At 45.1% G+C, this 21,544-nt stretch overlaps 2 protein-coding genes and 1 non-coding gene across 5 annotated transcripts in view; 1 reads left to right on the top strand and 2 right to left on the bottom strand.

Moving 5' to 3' along the window:
* Positions 1 to 4,446, top strand: part of EIF2B1 (eukaryotic translation initiation factor 2B subunit alpha) — an 11,084-nt gene extending 6,638 nt beyond the window's left edge. The window contains exons 7-9 of the mRNA XM_043442281.1: positions 656 to 731; positions 2,701 to 2,826; positions 3,506 to 4,446. Of these exons, the coding sequence (XP_043298216.1) occupies positions 656 to 731; positions 2,701 to 2,826; positions 3,506 to 3,670 (367 nt within the window). The 3' untranslated portion in view covers positions 3,671 to 4,446. The remainder of the gene's footprint in view (positions 1 to 655; positions 732 to 2,700; positions 2,827 to 3,505) is intronic.
* DDX55 (DEAD-box helicase 55) overlaps positions 1 to 21,544 on the bottom strand; it is a 22,154-nt gene extending 610 nt beyond the window's left edge. Inside the window, exons 1-15 of one of the 3 annotated variants that reach the window (XM_043442256.1) lie at positions 21,382 to 21,544; positions 18,281 to 18,331; positions 18,102 to 18,188; positions 16,621 to 16,712; positions 16,478 to 16,540; positions 14,106 to 14,255; positions 13,345 to 13,534; positions 10,614 to 10,696; positions 9,125 to 9,256; positions 8,175 to 8,267; positions 7,370 to 7,484; positions 6,710 to 6,878; positions 5,725 to 6,020; positions 5,111 to 5,301; positions 2 to 944 (exon numbers count right to left, since the gene is read on the bottom strand). In XM_043442256.1, coding sequence (XP_043298191.1) covers positions 5,125 to 5,301; positions 5,725 to 6,020; positions 6,710 to 6,878; positions 7,370 to 7,484; positions 8,175 to 8,267; positions 9,125 to 9,256; positions 10,614 to 10,696; positions 13,345 to 13,534; positions 14,106 to 14,255; positions 16,478 to 16,540; positions 16,621 to 16,712; positions 18,102 to 18,188; positions 18,281 to 18,331; positions 21,382 to 21,525 — 1,842 coding nt within the window. In that variant the 5' untranslated portion in view covers positions 21,526 to 21,544 and the 3' untranslated portion in view covers positions 2 to 944; positions 5,111 to 5,124. Of the gene's footprint in view, position 1; positions 945 to 4,567; positions 5,302 to 5,724; positions 6,021 to 6,709; positions 6,879 to 7,369; positions 7,485 to 8,174; positions 8,268 to 9,124; positions 9,257 to 10,613; positions 10,697 to 13,344; positions 13,535 to 14,105; positions 14,256 to 16,477; positions 16,541 to 16,620; positions 16,713 to 18,101; positions 18,189 to 18,280; positions 18,332 to 21,381 lie in introns of those variants that run through there. The other 2 variants (XM_043442266.1, XM_043442248.1) reach the window with 2 other exon arrangements.
* Positions 12,244 to 12,315, bottom strand: TRNAC-GCA. The gene has a single exon. It is a non-coding gene; the product is annotated as a tRNA-Cys (tRNA).

Here is a 21,544-nt window from a genome sequence, read left to right as displayed (position 1 = left end):
AAAGAAAACACATAGGGAGATGATTAAGGAAATTAGGAATGTGTTTAAGAATAAACATTTTGGGGACTTCCCTGGCAGTCCAGTGGTTAAGATTCTGTGCTTTCACTGCATGGGCATGGGTTCAGTCCCTGGTCTGGGAACTAAGATCCTGCATGCTATGTATGCACTGTGGCCAAAAAGTAGGGGGGGAGTGGGGAAAGGTAAACATTTTGAAGGATTCTAGTAGTTGCTCATTTTAAAAGGTAAATTGGCCCCCACCCAATCTGCAAAATTCTTGAATTACATTTTTTTCCAACTTCAGATCACATCAGGTTTTTTAATTTTTGTTTTGTTTGTAGTTTGACAAAGAACAAAAATTAGTGTGCCACATATAGTAAAGATAAACGCCGGGTCATGAAATCCTTGCTTCAGCTACACACGTGCGCGTGTGCTTACTGGGTAGCAGCGTGAGTTATACCTCTTATCATGGTATCATCAAAACGCCTCTGTAGCAGAACCGGTAACAGGGCCAAGGGCTGTCTCAGGTGTTCAGTGCTCTTTGGAAGAAAGTTATGAGAGGAATATACTTTGCTGAAAATGGGAGTATTAATCTTTGCAGGTGATGTTGCAAGAGCAAAGAAAGGGAGCATTAAAAATTTGTTTTTCATTTCTGTAGCTACATCATGGAGAAGGTGGATCTTGTCATAGTTGGTGCTGAAGGAGTTGTTGAAAACGGAGGAATCATTAACAAGGTAGGAGCATCAGTTCTCCACAGGTCCTTGCTCAGGGCACGGAGCTCCACTGATGACTTCGGACACCCAACCACATTGTATGTTATGGTTCATTCCTCTAACCCTGCTTATCCTCAGGACTCCACCATTGCAACCAGTGGTTTCCCAGTTCCCCTGAGCCACTGCAGTGGGGTCAGTCAGATTCTGGTCAGATTTTCTGCTTTGGAGATTGACCTGTGTAGATTAGGAAAATGTATTTATACTTACTCAAAACATGCTTTACTTGGAATTGGGTTTCTTCTTTTTAATGGAGCATATTTGACACCAATATAATATTTAAAATTTATCTGTTGCTTCACATGGAAAGACTTCATGGTAGTCTATTGTGTTTGATAAAAGTATGTATAACGTAAAATTTGCCATCATAATCATTTTTAAGTGTACAATTCGGTGTCATTAATTACATCTCACTTTGTTGTGCAGCCATAACTACTGTCTTCAAAACTTTTCCATCACCCAAAAGAAACTGTCACAAAACTCCTTTTCTCTCCCCTATCCCCTAAGCTATTTTCTGTCTCCATGATTTTTTCCCATTCTAGGCACCTTATGTAAATGGAATCACACAGCTGTCTTTTTTGGGTTTGGTTTATTTCACTTCGCATGTTTTCAAAGCTCACCTGTACTGTACATGTGTCAGTGCTTCATTCCTTTTTTTTTTTTTTTTTTTTTTTTTACGGAGGAAATAGGCTGCAAGTGTCAGAGCTTCATTTCTTTTTATGGCTGCATAATGTACCAGTGTATGGTTGGACCATAGGTGTCTATCCATTCATCTTTGATGAATACCTTTTGACTATTATGACTAATGCTGCTAATAACATAGATGTACAATTACTTATTTGAGTTTCTGTTTTTGAGTCTTTGGCGTATATACTTAAGAGTGGAATTGCTGGGTCATATGGTATTTCTGTGTTTAGCTTTTTGAGGAACTGCCAAACTTTTCCCCAGCAGCTGCATCATGTTACATTCCCATCAGAAACACATAAGGATTCCAAGTTTCTTTATATCCTTGCCAATACTTTTTTTTTTTAATTATAATCATCCTAGCTTGAAACTCAGCATTCAAAAAATTAATATCATGACATCTGGTCCCATCACTTCATGGCAAATAGATGGGGGGAAAAGTGGAAACAGTGACAGATTTTATTTTCTTGGGCTCCAAAATCACTGCAGATGGTAGCTGTAGCCACAAAATTTAAAAGACGCTTGCTCTTGGAAGAAAAGCTATGACAAACGTAGACAGCATATTAAAAAGCAGAGACATCCCTTTGCCGACAAAGGTCCATATAGTCAAAGCTGTAGTTTTTCCAGTAGTCATGTACAGATGTGAGAGTTGGACCACAAAGAAGGCTGAGTACCAAAGAACTGATGCTTTCAAACTGTGGTGCTGGAGAAGACTCTTGAGAGTCCCTTGGACAGCAAGATCAAACCAGTCAATCCTAAAGGAAATCAGCCCTGAACATTAATTAGAAGGATTGATGCTGAAGCTCCAATACTTTGGCCACCTGATGGGTAGAGCCGATTCACTGGAAAAGACCCTGATGCTGGGAAGGATTGAAGGCAGGAGGAGAAGGGGACAACAGAGGATGAGATGGTTGGATGGCATCACCGACTCAACGGACATGAGTTTGAGCAAACTAGGAGACAGAGTTGGACAGGACTTAGCGACTGAACAATCCTAGTAGGTGTGACGCAGTATCTAATTGTGGTTTTGACTTGTGTTTCTATAATGATTAAGGCTCTTGAGCATCTTTTCATGTGTTTATTGGCCATTTATAAATCTTTGGAGAAATGTTTATTGCTATTTTAAAAGATCCTCTTTAATTCCAAAGCCAGAAGTACATATATTACGTTCACTCATAGACTTTCTGTTGCTTCCACTACAGATGTGCTATAAGATCTCACCTTTCTCCATTGTTCTCTAACTTCCCAGATTGGAACTAACCAGATGGCCGTGTGCGCCAAAGCACAGAACAAGCCATTTTATGTTGTTGCGGAAAGTTTCAAGTTTGTACGACTCTTCCCACTAAACCAGCAGGATGTCCCAGATAAGTTTAAGGCAAGAGTTTTACATATTATAAGGGGTATTTGAGTCTAAACTGAAACCTTTGAAAAAACGCAGTGCTAAGAATGTTCCAATAAGTTATTCACTTCACATTGCTATTTTTTCAAATATACAGAATACAAAGATAAATTGGTGGTTGTTGAACAGTGTAACTTGTCCCCAGAATTTCAGTCTTTTGTCTCTCACTTAAGCACTAGATACAGGCCAAGCAGGCAGGGAAAGTTGGTAGGTAATAGAAGTTTTGGGTCAGCTCTCTGGGCTCACTGCCATCTCCATCACCTGTTAACCATGTGATCTTGGGCAGGTCCTTTCACTGTAAGGTTTATGAACTTCAGTTATCTGTACTTGGGTTGTGATGCTTCAGAGATAATCTATGGAATTTAGCACAGCACCTGGCACTTAGTAAGCTTCCTATAAATGCTCTGAACAGTTGTCTTGAGAGGTCTGGCGGGGTCACTCCAGCCCACTCATGAGGGGACACATGGCTTAAGGTTTTCTCTAATGACCTGGCTGACCCACACTCAGACCCCTGACCAGTGTACCACACAGCCGGCTCCCCCATTTCCAGAGGGCACTTTCAGGCAGGAGCACGTCAGTCGCTCAGGCCAAGGCCTCACCAGCTCAGAGCCCTCAGTCTGTGGGGCAGACTAACGTTGGCTTCCTGTCTCCTCAGTACAAGGCGGATACTCTGAAGTCTGTACAGACTGGACAGGACCTCAGAGAGGAGCACCCGTGGGTCGACTACACCTCGCCTTCCTTAATCACGCTGCTGTTTACAGACCTGGGGGTGCTGACGCCCTCTGCCGTCAGCGACGAACTCATCAAGCTCTACCTGTAAACACCAGGTCCTTTCCTGCTGGTGGACGTCAGATATGGGGAGTAGTCTCTTGGCCCCTCAGTGAGCCAGGCCAAAACTGAATTGTTTTTTCTGAAGTTTTATGGACTAAGGACTTAAAATTCTAACTCTTGGGAAATTTTTTACTCATTTCAGTCCCATCTAAAATGCGTTCATGGTTCCCCTAAAGCCCAGGCTAAATTGTGCTCTTATGGTTTCCATATATTTCCAGACGCTTCCATTCATGTCCAGTTTCCAGTAATATAAGATTATTGGCTGTTTGATGGATGAAGATGTGCCCACTCCCCCTCCCTTCATCTTCCCCACACTCCAGACTGATTTGCCAAAATATCCTTGAAAGACAAGCAGGCCCAAGAGGGCAGTGGTCCAAACTACAGCCAGCGACCCCTCCAGCAACCAACAGCTGCCTGGGACCAGGCTCCACGCAGTGCTGGATGAAAAAGGCAGGCAACACTCACTGAATCAGGCTCCCAGTGGTGAATACGAGCTGAGGGCTGTCATCTCCACAAAAGGATCAAGCCAAAGAGAGTGGAAACTACTGCAAGAACCCAAGAACAGGTACTAATGGCCTCTTTGGCCTGAGTATCCTGCACGGCTCATCAGTTACGAAGACGCCTTCCAAAATATTTGCAAACTTAAAATTCTGTATCTGGGAAAAGATGTGACTTGAAACATGTTTGGGTCCTGAACAGCTTTTTAAAATTGTTCTTGGGAACAAATTCAGCATCTTTTCAAATAAATTACATGAAAGATTTTGAGATGGCGTTGCATTGCACGGCAAGCTGACCCCAGGCCCAGCCAGAGGGCTCTGACACTAGATGTGTTGTCCGTCTTGGTAAAGACACTGCAGCCACCTTCATGTACTTAAGCCACAGTCGATTAGAACTACAGTTTATTCAACAGGAGGTATAATCATTTTCTTTCCCAGAATAACCTGCTGCTTCTTTTTCATATACTCACCAATAAAATGGTACTGTGGGCTGTGTGGGTGTCAGCTCAGTACATCAAAGAGAGAACTGAGGGTCCAGAGGTAAAGACACCCAGCGAAGGGAGCTCAGGTGCCAGAAAACACTGAGGAACTTTTAAAAGCTCTCAAATCAAATCTACTTCAATAGCTTTATATTAAATAAGTTTAATAAGTATAAAATAGCCACCGAAGAATGAGCTCTTTAAGTAGCCCATCAAAATAAATATTGACATCTATTATTTACAGTTAAGTAAATTTACGTTTTCTTCTCTTAGACTTCAAGGCTGGTATGTTTTTAGTAAAAGGCTCACAAGCGTGAAACCCCTCACATCTGCCGTTTCTGCAACAGCAGTTTCCCAATGGGTGCCGAAGTTCTGATGTTCAATAGAAGGAAGCTCGAGCTGTCTGCCAGGTGGGGGCCAGCTCCCCACATTCCCCACTCCCATGCATTTCACCTGAGGGACGGGAATCAGCAATCATCTTCCAAATCTGAGATCTCCAAATCTGCTGTGTTTGTTGATCTCTTGCCACTTGTCAACAGCCCCTTCTCAAATTCTTCTTCAGTAATTTTGCCTTTTTTAAACTTTTTCAAGAGCCTTGTGTCATTCAGAAGTTCCTCCATGTCTTCATCTTCCATATCAGAACCCTGAGTGCAGAAGAGACCAACAAGCTACTGAATTTCTCAGCAACAGTGTTCTAAGTGAAACCAGCAAAATTTTGGGGGTTTTTTGGCTGCTCTGGGAGGCTTGTGGAATTCTAGTTCCCCAACCAGAGACTGAACCTGGGCCCCTTGGTGGTGAAAGTGCAGAGTCCTAACCACTGGACCACTAGAGAAGTCCCAAACCAGCACTTTTTAATCAATCGGGAACTATATGCTCTTAGATCAGCTTTCACGAACAGCACATTCCCCAACCCAAGCCACCAAGAGAGAACAAAAATCTAAGAGTCCTATGCAATTCCTATTAGAAGGCGCTATACACTACACTTCTGCGAGATTTGTTCAGAATTCTAAGCTGAGTATTTAATTTTAAAAATTGCCCAAAAAAAAAAAAAAAATTGCCAGCTTTACCTCTTCCCTTTTCCTTTTTTCATTCAGTTTTTTCTTCTTTTCCTTTTTGGCCTTCTGCTTTGACCAAGCTTTATTTTTTATGAATTTTCTTCTCCCGTCATTTTCTGTTTTCTCTTTTCTTTGCTGCTCCAATAATTGCTTCTGCCTCTGCTTTTCTCTGATTTTGTCTTTAAATGGAATGGTATCTGTGTTGACATCCACAGGCACAAAATCTGGAAACTGCTTTCCTCTCAGCTCTGGCATCTTGGGCATCCTCAGCAGGGCAAAACCTCGAGCAAGACTAGCAAAATCAAGATCTGATTAAACCAAAACATCAAGAGTTAGCACACCCAAAACAGGACTATAAGCATCAACCAATAGAATATTCATAGCAATGTAATTTCTTCTAAGTGATCTAATGGACTCATTTTAATTAGAATTAAAATAATTACATTTTTACTAAAAGAATACTCAGCAAAAAATAAAAAAAGAATACTCAGCAGCCAGTACCTAGTCAAACCCAAGGAAGACTTTTTATTTTTGAGGGGCTATGTCACACAGCATGCAGGTTCTTAGTTCCCTGACCAGGGATCGAACCCGTACCCCATGCAATGGAAGCTCGGAGTCCAGGCCAGGGAAGTCCCAGAAAGACTTTCTTTTAAATGCTTGGGAGAACATCAACCCTGACACGGACCTAAGACAAAGCAGTTTCATATTTGTGCTCAACACAGGTGCTCAGCTACTAACTGGTATCCAACTCTGTGACTCCATGGACTGTAGCCTGCCAGGCTCCTCTGTCCATGTGATTCTCCAGGCAAGAATACTGGAGTAGGTTGTCATTTCCTTCTCCAGGGGATCTTCCCAACCCAGGAATCCAACCCATGTCTCATGTCTCCAGCATTGGCAGGCAGGTTCTTTACCACTAGCGCCACCTGGGAAGCCCTTCATATTTGTAATACTTGTAAAAACCATCAAATGTTTCAGATGGTGAGCAAATCCAACTTACCCTTTAATCTGAAGATGAGGTTGCACTCGTGCTTGGCATAAGCCTGGATGTATGACACGAAAGCTTTCATGCCCTTCTCAAACACGGCTCTGTCGGCCAGGGCCATGGCCTTGAGCTTTGGAAGGAGGTCAGCTGTGGTGTTCTGGAGTTTCATCTCCTGCAGGGGGCACTGCACAGGGACCACATCGTCATTTCTGGCTGGGACCGCCTCCCCCCGCCAAGGCTACCCCATCAGAGCCAGTGCCAGTAAAATCAAAGGCAAAACCACTCATTTTAATCTTATACAGTGGAGGCTTTGAAGCCCAAATCCAACCCAAGTATTTTACTTGGTCCAGAAAGTATTTTAAATTTTTTTAAAGCAAAGTTTAAAATCAGATTTTACATAACAATCCTGATTTCTGATTGGAAAATATGGTAACATAGGTCTGTGTTCCCAAGTAATGATGCTCAGCTGGGGCCAGCAGTGGACCCCAGAGCCTCTCCACAGCCTTTTATAAAGCTATGGACAGGTTCCCACACTGATCCCGCCAGCCCGGCCCCTAATCTACATTCTGGACTACTTTCTGGAACTAATCTACATTCTGGACCACTTTCTGGAAAAGAACTTTTCCAACTACCCTGGCTTTGGGAATTCCACAGAAAAAAAGGAAGACAGCTTACTTTTTGGTTAATTGCAAGGAAGTTGATGTACGACTCTTCCATGGGAAGGAGAAACACGAGCGCGCTGCCACCGTGGCCGATGCGGGCTGTGCGGCCACAGCGATGCACGAAGGCGCTAGAAGACATGGGGCAGGGACAGTCACCGCCGAGAGCTCAGCAGGGCACCGGCCTGTGGCCACGCAGCTGACGCGCCTCAGACGACACCAGGGGCCGCCCGACTCCACAGCTCAGTCCCAGCCCTGCACTTACTAGTGTTCTAGAAGAGCTGGCGATTAAATACACTGCAGACCAGAGAGCAATCTCAGACATTTAATGTCAACTATAAAACGTAAATTTATGCTCATCTGATGATACAGGTAGGAAGACGTGGTCCCAGCAGAAAATTTGGGAAACAATGAAAAGTGTAATATAAAAGAGAAAATAGAAGTGATTTGTGAGTCCAACCCCTAACTCCACCCAGAATTGACGAGTACTGCTGAAGAGTTTGTATTTATAGGCATTTTCCTATGTTTGGAGGCATTTCCTAGAAATACATGCTTGCTCTCAGAATAACTGAAATCTCCATATGTGGTATATATATTGTTTTCCTTTAAACATTCTATTCATGTGCATTTCTGCAAGAACTTTAAAAGGTATCTGAAAATACAACACAGTATCACTACTGACCTATCAGTGATAATGCACCAGGTTCCCCGACTTTTGCTATTTCATAATGTTTTGACAACCATCATTATGTTTACCTTCCTCACGATTCCTGTTTCATTAAGACTAGATTCCTAGACAGAGCAAGTAACATTCTCTGTACCTGGCGTTACTGGGAGGATCGTACTGCAAAACCCAGTTTACTTCAGGAATATCTATTCCTCGGGCCATCACATCAGTGCACACTAAAATCCCACTAGAAAATAAGAAAACACCATGAGTAAGGAGACCATCATTTCCTCACCATCAAGCAGCTGTTACTAATTTGAAGATGACAGTAAAAACAGGTTGCAGAATCTCATGGAAGCAAATATACAACAATAACATTTTGATTTTTCTTCCTCCTAAGAATCTCTAGGACTTCACAAGTTCTCAGTGAAATTTGTAAAGAGGTGGGCAGATAATGAAAAGATGAATGAAAAATAATGAAAAGATTTTTTAATTAGCATATTTCAATTGGGGAAGGAAAAAACCCAAAAACACTATATTTGGTCTAATCCTTCGCAGCCATTTAAAAAAAACAAATGAAATTTTCCCTCTCATAGTGATGTGTAATCATCAAGTCTATCACTTTGCCTAAGAGATTGTTTTTAATGTAGCCAGAATGTTCAGTGATCAAGAAAAACAGAAAAGTATTATTTCTATGCACAAACAGAGTCAACTTATAGTCTCCAGAAACACAGCTTCCCTATAGTGTAGTCAACCCGGAACCTTCTATGGGTTTCTCCCATCCACTCTGTCTACCCATTCATTCAACAAACAGTTTACCAAACCCTGGGCCAGACCTGGGCCAGACAGTGGGCAGCTCAAGAATGAACATAACACACAGGTTCCTGTTCTTACGGAGCTTACAATTGAGCAGGGAAGTTGACAAAGAAGGAAGTCAGTGTAGCAAAGGGTAATGGGCTCAGGACAGAGCAGGGGGAGAAGACGTGACAACCGGGTTAGAGAAGGAAGCGGGTTCCAACAACAGACGAGAAGGTCTAGAGGCAGAGCAACCTGCAGAAGAGCAGAGTGGCTGGATAACTGCCGTCTCCAGAGAAGCCAACCCACCTCTGCAATTTGCGGAACTCCATGAAGATCTTATTGCGCTTGTATTTCATCTTTCCATGAATGCACATTATCTTCACACCCTTCACCAGGGCCTCCAGAGCCTTTCCGTAGTATTCCACACAGGCGCAGGTGCTGGGAAGAGGAGACAGGGGGCTTTGATTCCTGGTCAGGGAACTAAGATTCCACATGCCGTGGGTCAACTGAGCCCTTGCACTACAATAAGAGAAGCCTGCCTGCCACAACTGAAGAAAGGCCATGTGCTGCAACAAAGACCCAACACAGCCAAAATAGAAAATTTTTAAAGATCTGTGCCAAGTGACCACTGCCGATTCCCCGCTGTTTTCCACGAGTCACATCATATATAAGGATGCAGTTTTACACACCAAGGGCCACAATCCACAGATCTGAAAGTAATCTGGTGGGTCCTAAAATCAATTTAGTGAATCTGGACCAGCATTTTTAAAAAATCAGAGCAGAACAGAAAAGAGCATCAGAATGCCTCCTACCTAGTCAAGGGCAGTTCTGTGAAATCTTCATTTCAGTTGCGTGTGTGTGTGTGTGTGTGAGAGAAAGAGAGAGAGGGAGAGAACCAGGTGTGTGTGTGTGTGTGTGTGTGAGAAAGAGAGGGAGAGAACCAGGTGTGTGTGTGTGTGTGTGTGTGTGTGTGAAAGAGAGAGAGAGAGAGGGAGAGAACCAGGTTGTATTTCTAACTGTGTGCGTGTGTGTGTGTGAGAGGGAGAGAGGGAGAGAACCAGGTTGTATTTCTAACTATGGGTCAATATAGTTACTGCATTTTATTGGTGAAATAATGGATGAAAAAGAAACATGAAATTCTTTGGGTATGCCAAAGAACACCACTGTAGGTATATATGGAGGAAAAAACAGCCCAGGAATGCATGCATCTGTTCCTCTTTTGCACTCTGACAAAAGGACATACCCCAGCGTGACAGGCACTAGGCTGGCTGATTAAACACCATCCCAACCACTTCCTCCCTCATCTCCCTCTATTACAGAGGCTGGGACAGCTACCCACTCATTTATCCAATGAAAGCAGAAGTCAGCCAGGGTCAGGGGCAAGTGTTGTCTGGGAAAGCCTTTTGCTTTTCTGATTAAAAGAGTCAAATATAGCAAGTACTGCCCTTCCCTCTGCCTTTCCTCTTTTATCTGCTTCCAATGCAGATGTGACAGGGGATGTCACAGTGGTCATCTCAAAACTAGAGTTGATCTACAGGAAGGAAAGACCAAGACAGTCACAGAAACACTGGCCCTGACGTTGCTGAGACAGAAACCAATGTTAGGAACTGCCTACCTCTGGACTTCTTTTTACAGGAGAAAAATAAACCCGTCCTGCTTGAGCTGCAGAAGTTGGGTTTTCAGTCACTTGCAGTTAAACAAACTTGTAACAGAGGACAAACCTAAAAGGAATTCCAAACCTGAAGGCTACACACACGTGCACATTCCAGGGATAGCTGAACCCCAGAAGGATTACCTGAAGAAGACCAGATGTTTCTCCTGCTTATGATTTCGAAGAAAATGTACCAACTGATTAAATTTCTCATCTGCCTTACAGACCTGCAAAATAAAAAGGAAAACCAAAAAAATAAAGACAAATTTGCTGACAACAAGAACAACCCCACAACTATTTTCAGTTTGGGCCTTAAATTTTAAGGACTCTAACTTCCTCCACAAAGAGGAAGACTTTCACCAGGATGTTACTCAGTCCACTGAGCTCAGAAATCATGTAACTGAGGACAGCGAGTCACTCAGCGCAGTAAGTACCTCCCAAACCCCAACATGCCACCAGCACCATGCCGGCCGTAACACCATCCCAGGGGAGGGCTTTACAGTACAGGTCCTCAGATACAGCGTAAAGACCACAGGTCGCAGCTCTGGAATTGGACCCAAGGGTCAGTATTATTTAACAGCACCCGTGAGATTCTGAGGCATGGCCATGTTCAGAAATCACTGCTCTGAGGTGAACACAGATTTCCAGAATGGACTGCACAGAATTTCTTCACAGACCTCCATGGAGACAGACTGGAGTGCCTTTCAGGCTCCCAAACTGAAGACATGTAAATCCACCTGAATGCATTCCCCCTATTTTTATTAATACTGAAACCAGATCCTCAATTGTAATTTCTTTCTCACATACTCAGACATTTCTAAATGCAGTTGCTTAAATGAATGCAAAAGAACAGAATGCAACAGCAGCCACAGTGGGTTCCAAAGCTAATTTATTAGTACATACTACGTACTAAGCATTGGCCTAAGACCTTCATGTGTTTTAATAAACCAACCCTCAGAGCAACCCTATGAAGCGGGTGCTCCCTGAGCTCCCATTTTACTGGTGATGAATTGGCAAGTCCACCTGGTCCGGTTAGGAAGGGACAAAGCGGATATGTGCACCTGGGCAGCCGTACCCGTGCGCCCCTACCCTTAACCACCTCACTGTCCACCGCCGCCTCTCTCCCCTAGGGAGAGCCAGCCACCCAACTCTACCAGCCTGGCCGCAAGCAGAAACAGCAACACCAAGTGTAACATCCCCGGTCTGATTTCAAAAACATCCTCCTGACAGCTGCACCAGAGGCGGTTTTCTAATTTGCCAACTCTTCTGCCTTGACCCGCCTACCCCCGGACCCTCCAAGAACTGACACAAAGAATGGCAACCTCATCGCCCTTACAGTCCACAGCACTCGGGACACTAATTTGGAAATGGGCCACTTTCTCTACAAACACATTGCTGTGCTCAGGAGCTGGGGAGCCCCTCTCGGCCAAAAGAAAAACCCTGTTCCCTGGCTGACGATATAGAGGTGCCCTGGCAAGCAGGGACACTGGCCTGGCCACCCTGGCTGACCATCCTCTCTAGATGCCTCCTGGCTTGAGCCAGTGACCAGAGACTACAGAAGGAGGGGACTCACTACTAACAATCATTCCGAAAAGCCTCCCGCTGCCTGGTGAGGAAGGGCAGCAGCAGCTAGGATTTACTGCTGCAAATTGAAAGAAAGTGAAAGTGAAGTTGCTGAGTCGCGTCTGACTCTTTGCCTGCCAGGCTCCTCTGTCCATGGGATTTTCCAGGCAAGAGTACTGGAGTGGGTTGCCATTTCCTTCTCCAAGGAACCTTCCCAACCCAGGGATTGAACCTGGGTCTCCCGCATTGCAGGCGGACACTTTACCATCTGAGCCACCAGGGAAGCTAAACTGAGCAACTCCCAGCTGCAAAATCAACACACCAGACATTTAGGTTCCAGAGCAGAACACTGTCACCCAAAAAGGCTCCTTCAGAGAGTCTGTCATTGGATTTTGTGTTTCAGCTGTGCCCTTCTCTAACTCAAGCTCATGGTGACGGGCCGGGAACCCAGTGTGTCCCATGCCTGTACCCAGCAGGCCCCGTGCACATGTCAAAAAGTTTGATCACTTGGGGGTAGGAGGCCCAAGGACACCATCCCTGGAGAGTATGCTTAAAACACAGTTATGTCCACATTAACTTACTTATTCATTTACTTGCTGAATGACAAGTATCATCACACATACCATATATCCCAGCCCTGTCCCCAAATGCTGCACTTTCAAAGGTGCCTCAGGGTATCATTTTACAGACTTAAGTTACCTAGAAAACTGAAAGCTAATCCACAGAACACTCATCATTATTAATTTTTGCTTGCTTTTTGTTTTAACTGCTAAGAGTCAACATATATTAGTGGGAACCTGGTATACCATATTGATAAAACATACAGACGGTGAAAGTTAAGAAAAAAGTACTTGAAAATCTAATAAGCTGTTCAAACAATTCTTATAGCTGATCATTTCAAAAGAAAAATGGAACTAAGCTTATTCAAAGTAGTACGAGTCAAAAAAAATTGGTAATTTTTTCAGTAAGCTGCTTTGACTAACAATACTGGTTCTGCTTTTTCCAGCTTTACTGAGGTACAATTGGCAAATAAAAATGGTATATATTTAAGCACATTTATATAGTAAAAACATATACATGTAGTAATGTATGTTTAAGGTGTACGATGTGATGACTTAACATACATACACACAGTGAAATGACTGTCATAATCAAGTTAATACACCTACCACCTTACTTCACCTTTTGAATTTTTTGTGAGAACACTTCAGAACCATTGTTGGCAAATTTCAGTCTCAAGTAAACAACACTGTTAACCCCAGTCATCATCGTCACTGACCGGCAGGAGTCAGTGAGAACACCCAGTGCTCACCATGTAGTAGTTCTCCAGGCGGGAAGGGGTTTTCTGGGTGCTGCTGGCCGCCACGCCCTTCTCCTTCACGGAGATGCGCACAGGGTTCCGCAGGCCTGCTCTCACCAGGTTCTCCACTTCCTGTGTCTGAGTGGCCGAGAAAAGGCCCGTTCTCCTCTGCTTTGGCAAAAACTCCAGGATAGTATTTATGCTAAAAAAAGAAGGGCTCATCTTAACCCCTTACTTATCAACATAATGAACAAAGGGTGTTTTATGATACTAAACAGGTATTTTTGAAGATGGGAAACCGTAACAATATTTACAGTAGCTATTACTGGGAGGTGAGATTATGGGTGATCTTTATTTCTTCTTTACACTCTTATTTTCCCAAAGTTTCTTCAATATAAACATATAAGTGAACTCGTATAATGGGGGGACAATTAAAAGACTGAAATTAAGACAAAAGTTTTTGAGACTAAAAACTATTGAGCTGCACACTATTTAATTGAGCAAACTGTGTAACATATGAATTGGATCCCAATAGAGCTATTTAATTCTTTAAAACACACAAAAACTTTTACAGAGCCATGAAGGAAAATGCATCAAAGATAAAACAACTGAAATTTAAACATTGTGGGAGAATTTGATGGATCAAACAATCTAATAATATGAAATTCACATGCAGGTAACAGAGATATAGTCACCAAGTGATAAAGGAATTCCACCTTGGGGTCCTTTCCACCCTGTGTCACCCAACACCCATTACATCCAAACTTTAGTACCTTGTCTCAAAACCCATGTCCAGAAGCCTGTCTGCTTCATCCAATACCAGGACCTCCAGGGACCTCACGCTGCTGGCCAGATCGAGGCCCTCAGCCTTCCTTCGGAACATGTCCTCCAGGCGGCCTGGGGTTGCCACGATGATATTCCCACTAGGAAAAGAAAGTTAACATTTATTGCACTCAGTGAATCTCAGGGACCTTTGTGATTCCAAACACAATTGCTGTATCCCCCTGTGCATGAGGGCTCAGTCATGTCCGACTCTTTTACGACCCCATGAACTGTAGCCCACCAGGTCCTCTGTCCATGGGATTTCCCAGGCAAGAATACTGGAGTAGGTTGCCGTTCCCTTCTCCAGGGGATCTTCCCCACCCAGGGATCGAACCACAGTCTCCTGCACCTCCTGCATTGGCAGGTGGATTCTTTAACACTGAGTCACCTGGGAAGCCCTATCCCTCTAAAAACATCATCTAAAATCCCACAGACGAGAAGGGAGACCACCAGAGTGGGAGGAGAAGGCTGCGCCATGAGGGGACAGGTCTGAGTTCCAGACTGAGATTGAGGGCAGGGCTCAGCAAACGCCCTTCGGCCAAATCTGGCCTTCACTGTTTCTGTGACATTTTATTGGCATGTAACTCTGCATCCTCGTTCATCATGGGTTGCCTCTGGAGGCTTTCACACACTAACAGCAGAGGGAAGCTGTAATGACCCAGACTGTGTGATTGACGAAGCTAAAATAATTACTATCCGGGCCTTTACTGAAAGGACCCTGGCTTTATTCGACTGCGTTAGGCCCCAGGTCACTCATCTATAAAATGTGAATGTCAACAGAACTAGAGACAATTTTATGTAAAGATCACAAACTGGCAGACTGAAGGCCAAATGTGGCCCCCACACAGCCTGGGTACCTGCAGGAAAGTTATTATTATTTTTTTTAATGTGAATTACATGCAAATGTTAAAAAAATCTGGACGACAAAAAATTAAAAACCTGGCAATACAGAGTCCTGTAGCAACATGTCAGCTGGAGATGAGTATTTGGGCATAAACTAGCCAGTTTCTCCCAGTCCCCACCCAGCCCCACTCCAGACGTTTATATTTTCCTCTGACCCCTGTAGGAAGTCGAGTCTGTGACCCCCACTGCAAAGCATCTCCCGTCGTAGCTGGACACAGCAAGAGCTCAAGAATAGGAGTTTTCTTTATCAAGAATTCACTGACAAACTGGGCACAAAATCTATCGCTGCTCATTACCGACTATTATTCATAGTGGGACAATAAAATGCCACAGGCTGACTGCCATCATGTATTCAAACATTTATTCTAAATGTTTAGTAAACACCTGCTGTCTGCTCTGCTCCTTGTTAGGCCCTGAAGGTAAAATGCTGCGAGACCAACACCACCCTGACTTTCATTAGCCGCCTGGGGATGCAAAGGAGCGGGGCACGTACAATACCGGGCGAAAGCCAGCTCACCGTAACAGCAGGGCGGACTGGGAGACGGCGGCAGTACAGACTGCCGACACCAAGACCGGGGTCCGTCCTAACGGCCAGCAGGAGCCACTAAAGGGCTTTCAGTGAGTGACACGACCTGACTGGCATGCTGGTGGAGAGTGGATAACCAGGGGGTAAGAGTAGAGACACACAGCAGAGGGACTTCCCTGGGGGTCCATGGTTAAGAATCCACCGCGCAATCCAGGGAACACGGGTCGATAACTGGTTGGGGAACTAAGATCCCACATGCCAGCGGGACAACTGAGCCCTCGAACCACAACTAGAGAGCCTGCGTGCTGCAACTAAGATCCCAAGCAGCCAAAAATAAATAATGAACAGATTAATTTTTTAAAAAGGTAAAGAAACACACAGAAGAGAGAGAAAGAGCAGTTACTAGAGTTCAAGGGAGAAACGAGCAGAAGAGGTGCTGATGGGAAAGTTGACCAGTTAAGAGATGTGCTTCAGAGAGAAAATGCCAAGGATCTGGTGACGGTTAACTGAGAGGAGGGGTGGTGGGGACGGTGAGGAGTCAAGGCTGACTCCCCGACCTCAGGAGAGGCATACAGGGAAAAGATGAATAGGAAAGTCCACATGAGGTACAAGTGTAGGGATGAAAATTCCAAGCTCTTATTTTAGATGTTTCCGCAAAAGCTGTAAGATGCCAGTCAGATGCCAGGGAGACCAGTGGATTATCTGAGTCTCAAGGCGAGGTCAGGAACCACCTCGGCAGAGACAAGACCATTAACCAGTGAGCAAAATGGGAGGTTGGCAGCAAGAAAAAACTTTTTGTAGAGAGGGGGGTGACTGAAGGGGGCGTTTCTAGTTAGGTCTTGATCATGCATCAAGTTCAATGTCAAGAGCAAGCAAAGCAGCAAGGCAACTTACCCAAGCTCCTTAAATCTGGCAACATCTTCTCCAGGATTCCTGCCTCCAATCCAGAGAATCTGGCTGAAATGAGAGAAGGGTCTCTGAGGTCAGGTGGAATTGCAGCCCATGGCTGAAAGTTTGGGACTCTGCGCCCAACTTACCTAAACTGTGGGAAGGGCTTCGTGAAATGAGACAGGACCTCCTCTATCTGAACAGCCAGCTCTCGCGTGGGTGTGATGATTATGGCGCCCACCTAACCACGTGGCAGGAAGGGACATGATTAGCAGAGCCTGCAGCCTACAGAGCTGAAACTCCACAACCAGCACCCTCCACCTCATGGAGCAAAGTCTCCAGAGAAACAGTACTTCCTGGGCTTTTCCAGCAGTGCGTGGTCATAGTGCGTATCAACTAGAGTTGAACCTTGAACGATGGGGGTGGCAGGAGGGCGGTTAGGGGCACCAACCCTCTGCACAGTAGAAAAAGTACTTGTGTTCAGTCATGTCCAACTCTTTTGTGACCCCACGGACAGAGGAGCCCACCAGGCTCCTCTGTCCATGGGATTTTCTAGGCAAGAATACAGGAGTGGGTTGCCATTTCCTCCTCCAGGGGATCTTCCTGACCCCAGGACTGAACATGAACATCCTGCGTCTTCTACACTGGCAGGCAGATCCTTTATCACTGTGTCACCTGGGAAGCACAGTTAAAAATCCACCTGTAATTTAAAGTCGGCCCTCCACGTAACAGGGTATAACTGGTTTGATTCCTCTGTATGGGTTTGATCCCATTCCACGTGGAGGGACTAAACTATCAGTTGGCAGAGACCTATAGTTATTCACTGCTGATAAAACCCGCACTTAAGTGGACCCGCACCACTCAAACCCGTTGTTTAAGGGTCAGCTGTAGTCTGAATTACAGTCAGTTCTCTACAAAGTGCCCAAACGTTACGTTACCAATACTGAACCATGGCTCCTAGGGAAGTGGGGTTAGGTTCCTGCAAGCCTCTGGTCATGTTTTTGTCAACCTAACAGTACATAAGCTTGTTTTACACACATGTCTGTTTAAAGACACCTTACTTTATAAGTATACTTCAGTTAAATAAATAAAGGTATCTTGTTGAATATACACTGTTGATTCATTAACGATGAACTCAGAGCCACAGCACCATCATGCATGCCTGAATGACGCTTATGTAACACATATTTTCTCCGTAAGGCTCACCACAGCCTCCTTGCACTCAGGAATGCTCAGCAGTGCTTTGGCACTAGGTTTGGGGGTCATTTTAAACAGTGAAATCACCACACACACAAAAAGACATCACAGCAGTATGTAGACCAGGGAAAGGACCCCTGTTTACAGTCTGAGAGCAGGAACAAGAAGGCAGTGTCACCCTGTTCAGGCTCAGCTGGGAATGTGGCATCAGTGTCGCTGCCCCAGGCAAGGCCACCATGAGCACGAAAGCATGGTGAGTGCTGCCTGGGGAGCTACAGATACATGCTAAGGAGCAGCCAAATTCACAAACACAGAATCTGCAAGTCATGAGGACACACTGTGCTTTTCTCCTTTTTCAAGCTTTTGACTAGCTTTTTCCTCAACTGTGAACTCTCTGATGACTCGGGGAAAATAAAGCGCTTGGTCTCCTCACCTGACTCTTCTTTAACTTCTCTTCCCTCCTCAGGAGAATTTCCACAATGGGGATGACGAAAGCGAGGGTTTTGCCACTACCTGTGACCTGAAAGGGGAGGAAGCTGAGGTTTGCTTTTCCTCCAAGTTCTTTCTGGAGGGCAAACGGAAGAACGGGCTGCGCTGACATAACGTACTCACCGCTTCTGCAGCAACGTCTTTGTTTTTCATGAACAGAGGGATGGTTGCGGACTGAAAAGAGAGGTAGCAAATTACCAGTTATGGGATGCCGTGACACCACAGACGAGGCCCAAAGCCCAAGGAACACGGCGCTGGCCTTGGTCACACTGGATCCCACCGCAGAGTGGACTCTGATCAGTCACCACCAGGGACCTCAGTGTGGTCAGGTCACAGGTAACACGGCGTGGTGTCTACGCAGACAGGCATGCAGGGGAAGCGAGTTGAGCTGGGAGTTGGGAGTCCTGAGTTCTAGCCCTGCCTCGCCTACTCTTCCTCTCTAGACCAGGAAGGGGTTGAAGACAGTGGTTTTTTAAGGTTCCTTCCGATCCTCGTAGCACAAAATAACGATTCAAACGGGCTCTTTCATTATAAACACCACCGAGAACCCACAGGTTTACCAGGGGCCTGGCCCTTTGACTGCAGCAACGAGCAGCTGAACGTGAAGCAGACTCAGATCCTGGCTTCAAAGTTTCCCCCTTCCCACCTCCCAAGGACTCCACGCCTGGTCCCCAGAGCCTGAGCTCACCCATCGCAGCACATGCAGGACTTTCCTAACTGCCTTGACACAAGTAAGTCCCAGGGAACATGTGGCAGTCACTGTAGGTCACTGGAGATGCTGTAAGTAGTCAGAACGGGGCAGGGGAAGCAGAACGTGGTTTGTTTCTAGCACAGAGTAAGTACAGCCCAGAGATGCTGTTAAACAACCCACAACACCCAGGACCGTTTCATATAACAAAGAATCATCCAGTCCAAGATATCAAGAGCGCAGAGGCTGAGAACTCTGCTATGGACCACTGCTGCCCAACAGAAATACATATGGTAAGAGATCAGACTTGTGGTTGCCAAGGAACAGTGGGGGAGGGGAGGGACTGGGAATTTGCGGTTGATAGGTGCAACCTATCACATTTAGAAATGGAGAAACAAGTTCCTACTGTATAGCACAGGGAACTATATCCAATCTCCTAGGATAAAACATAATGGAAGAGAATATTTAAAAAAGAATGTATCTATGTATAAAACTGAGTCACTCCGCTATATAGCAGAGATTGACACAACAATGTAAATCAGTTATACTTAAAAAAAAAAAAAAGAAATATAATGTGAGTCACATACTCATCTAGTAGCCACATTAAGAAAAGTAAAAACAGGGACTCCCCTGGTGGTCCAGTGGTTAAAAATTCGCCTTGCAATGCAGGGGCCTGGGTTCGATCCCTGGTCAGGGAACTAAGATTCCACGTGCTGTGGAGCAACTAAGCCTGCACACCACAGCTACTGAAGCCCACACACTCTGGAGTCTGTGTGCCACAACTAGACAGTCTGTGCCCACAACGAAGGGTCCTGCATAATGCAACTATGAGCTGATGCAGCCAAATGAATAAATAAATATATATATATATTTTTTTAAACAAAAAGAAATAGACAAAATGAATTTTTATTTATATTTTACTTAACCTAATATCATCCAAAATATTGTCGGCTCGATGTGTAAGCGATATTTTAAAAATGAATGAGATGTTTTTCATTTGTCTTTCATGCTAAGTCCTCAAAATCCATTATAGATTTTTATATTTAGAGTACGTCTCAATTTGGACTCACCATGTTTCAAGTGTTCTTAATAGTCATATGCGAGTGGCTACCATAGGGGACAGCACTTAGACCACGGACTCCAATGGCAAATATTGGGCCCTCTCTGCCCAGCAGTCCCAAGGCATGACACACAGCACTGCTTGCGTCCTCCACACCTTTCCTGAGGAGCCTATGCACATCTCAACATTTCAAAACAGGACTCTAAATTTTTCCTTTGAAGACTGTGACCCTCCCAGCTTTCCTCACCTTAATAAACGATACCACCAATCACCCAGTCACTAAAGACAAAAACCTCAGGGTCCCTCTAGATTCCTCTTTCCTGACCCGCACATCTGGTCCCTCAGCAACCCTAAAGCTATCTCAAAAGCAACTCTTCAATATCCACAACTTCCTCTCTACTCCAGGCCACCGTCACCTCTAACTTGACAACGGCCTCCTAGTGGATGGCCTCGCTGCTTCTCTTACTCCCCTAAAGTCCATTCTCTATACAGCAGTCACAGCCCTTCTCTTCCTGCAGCCTCCCACTACATTCAGAATAAAATACAAGATCCCACAAGTAAGACCCCGCATGGTCAGCACCCAGTTTGCTCATCTCTTACACTACTCAAGATGCCCCAGCCACAAAGGCCTTCTTTCTGTCCCTCCAAGCTCATTCCATTTGGACTGGCATTTCTCTCGGCGGGAATATCCTGCCCCCCAGTCATCCTTTGGCCAGCTCTTTCTCATTCAGGTATCAGCTTGATAACACCTCCTCCAAGAGGCCTTCTCTATCTTACCTTCCGCCCTGTACTTTCTTGTCACTGTCTCCTCCACAATACTGATCACCAGTTGAAATTACCTTATTTCTTTACTCCCTTCTCTCTCTTCTGCATTAAAAAGCATGGGCCATGAGTGGGGACCAACACTGCAAAATCCCCAGAGCCTAAAAGAGTACCTGATACACAGTTTGTCCTCGAGAAATTACTTGAATAAATGAGTGAGCTGGACCGACACACTTCACTTAGCCCACATAACAAGACAACAGGTTACATTTACTGAGTGTCCATAACATTGTCTTAGGTAATCCTCACAACAACTCTTAGGTAATACTATTTTCGTCATTTCACACGGAAAGGAAATGAAGCACAGAAGGGTTAAGTCATTTGCTCAAGGTCTCACAGACATACAGAGGGCAGGGCCAGGATACGAACCAGGTACTTAAGAGCGGGATACGAACTTAAAAAGAGTAGGCTACGAGCCAGGCACTTAAGTCCCAGCACCTAAGAGCGGATGGAGGAGCAGTGTTATGAAAACCCTGGTACAGGCGCGCGGCCGCCTGCCGCCTCTGCCTGGCGATCATTAACCAGCTAGGCATCACCCAAGTCGGGGAAGCTGAAAGACGACATGACAAAAAAAGTCCCAGCTCTGAGTCTCCCTTTCCCAGCCTGCCCCCTTCGCATCGAGGGCCCTCCTCCCCCAGGGCCCATGCCGAGTACCTGCACGGGCGTCATGTACGGAAAACGGAGCTCCCGCAAGACACTCAGCACCTGCGGATGCAGCGGCACCGGCAGCGACTCCCAGGAACCCTCCGTCACGTGCTCCATGGTGCGCTCAGCCACCGAGCTACTACCCGGACTCATCCCGGGAGCACTTCCGTTT

The sequence above is a fragment of the Cervus canadensis genome, chromosome 1 (genome assembly GCF_019320065.1).
Source record: "Cervus canadensis isolate Bull #8, Minnesota chromosome 1, ASM1932006v1, whole genome shotgun sequence".
Classification (NCBI taxonomy): domain Eukaryota; kingdom Metazoa; phylum Chordata; class Mammalia; order Artiodactyla; family Cervidae; genus Cervus; species Cervus canadensis.
The sequence above is the reverse complement of the archived record's forward strand: the minus strand, read 5'-3'. Positions and strand labels throughout refer to the sequence as shown.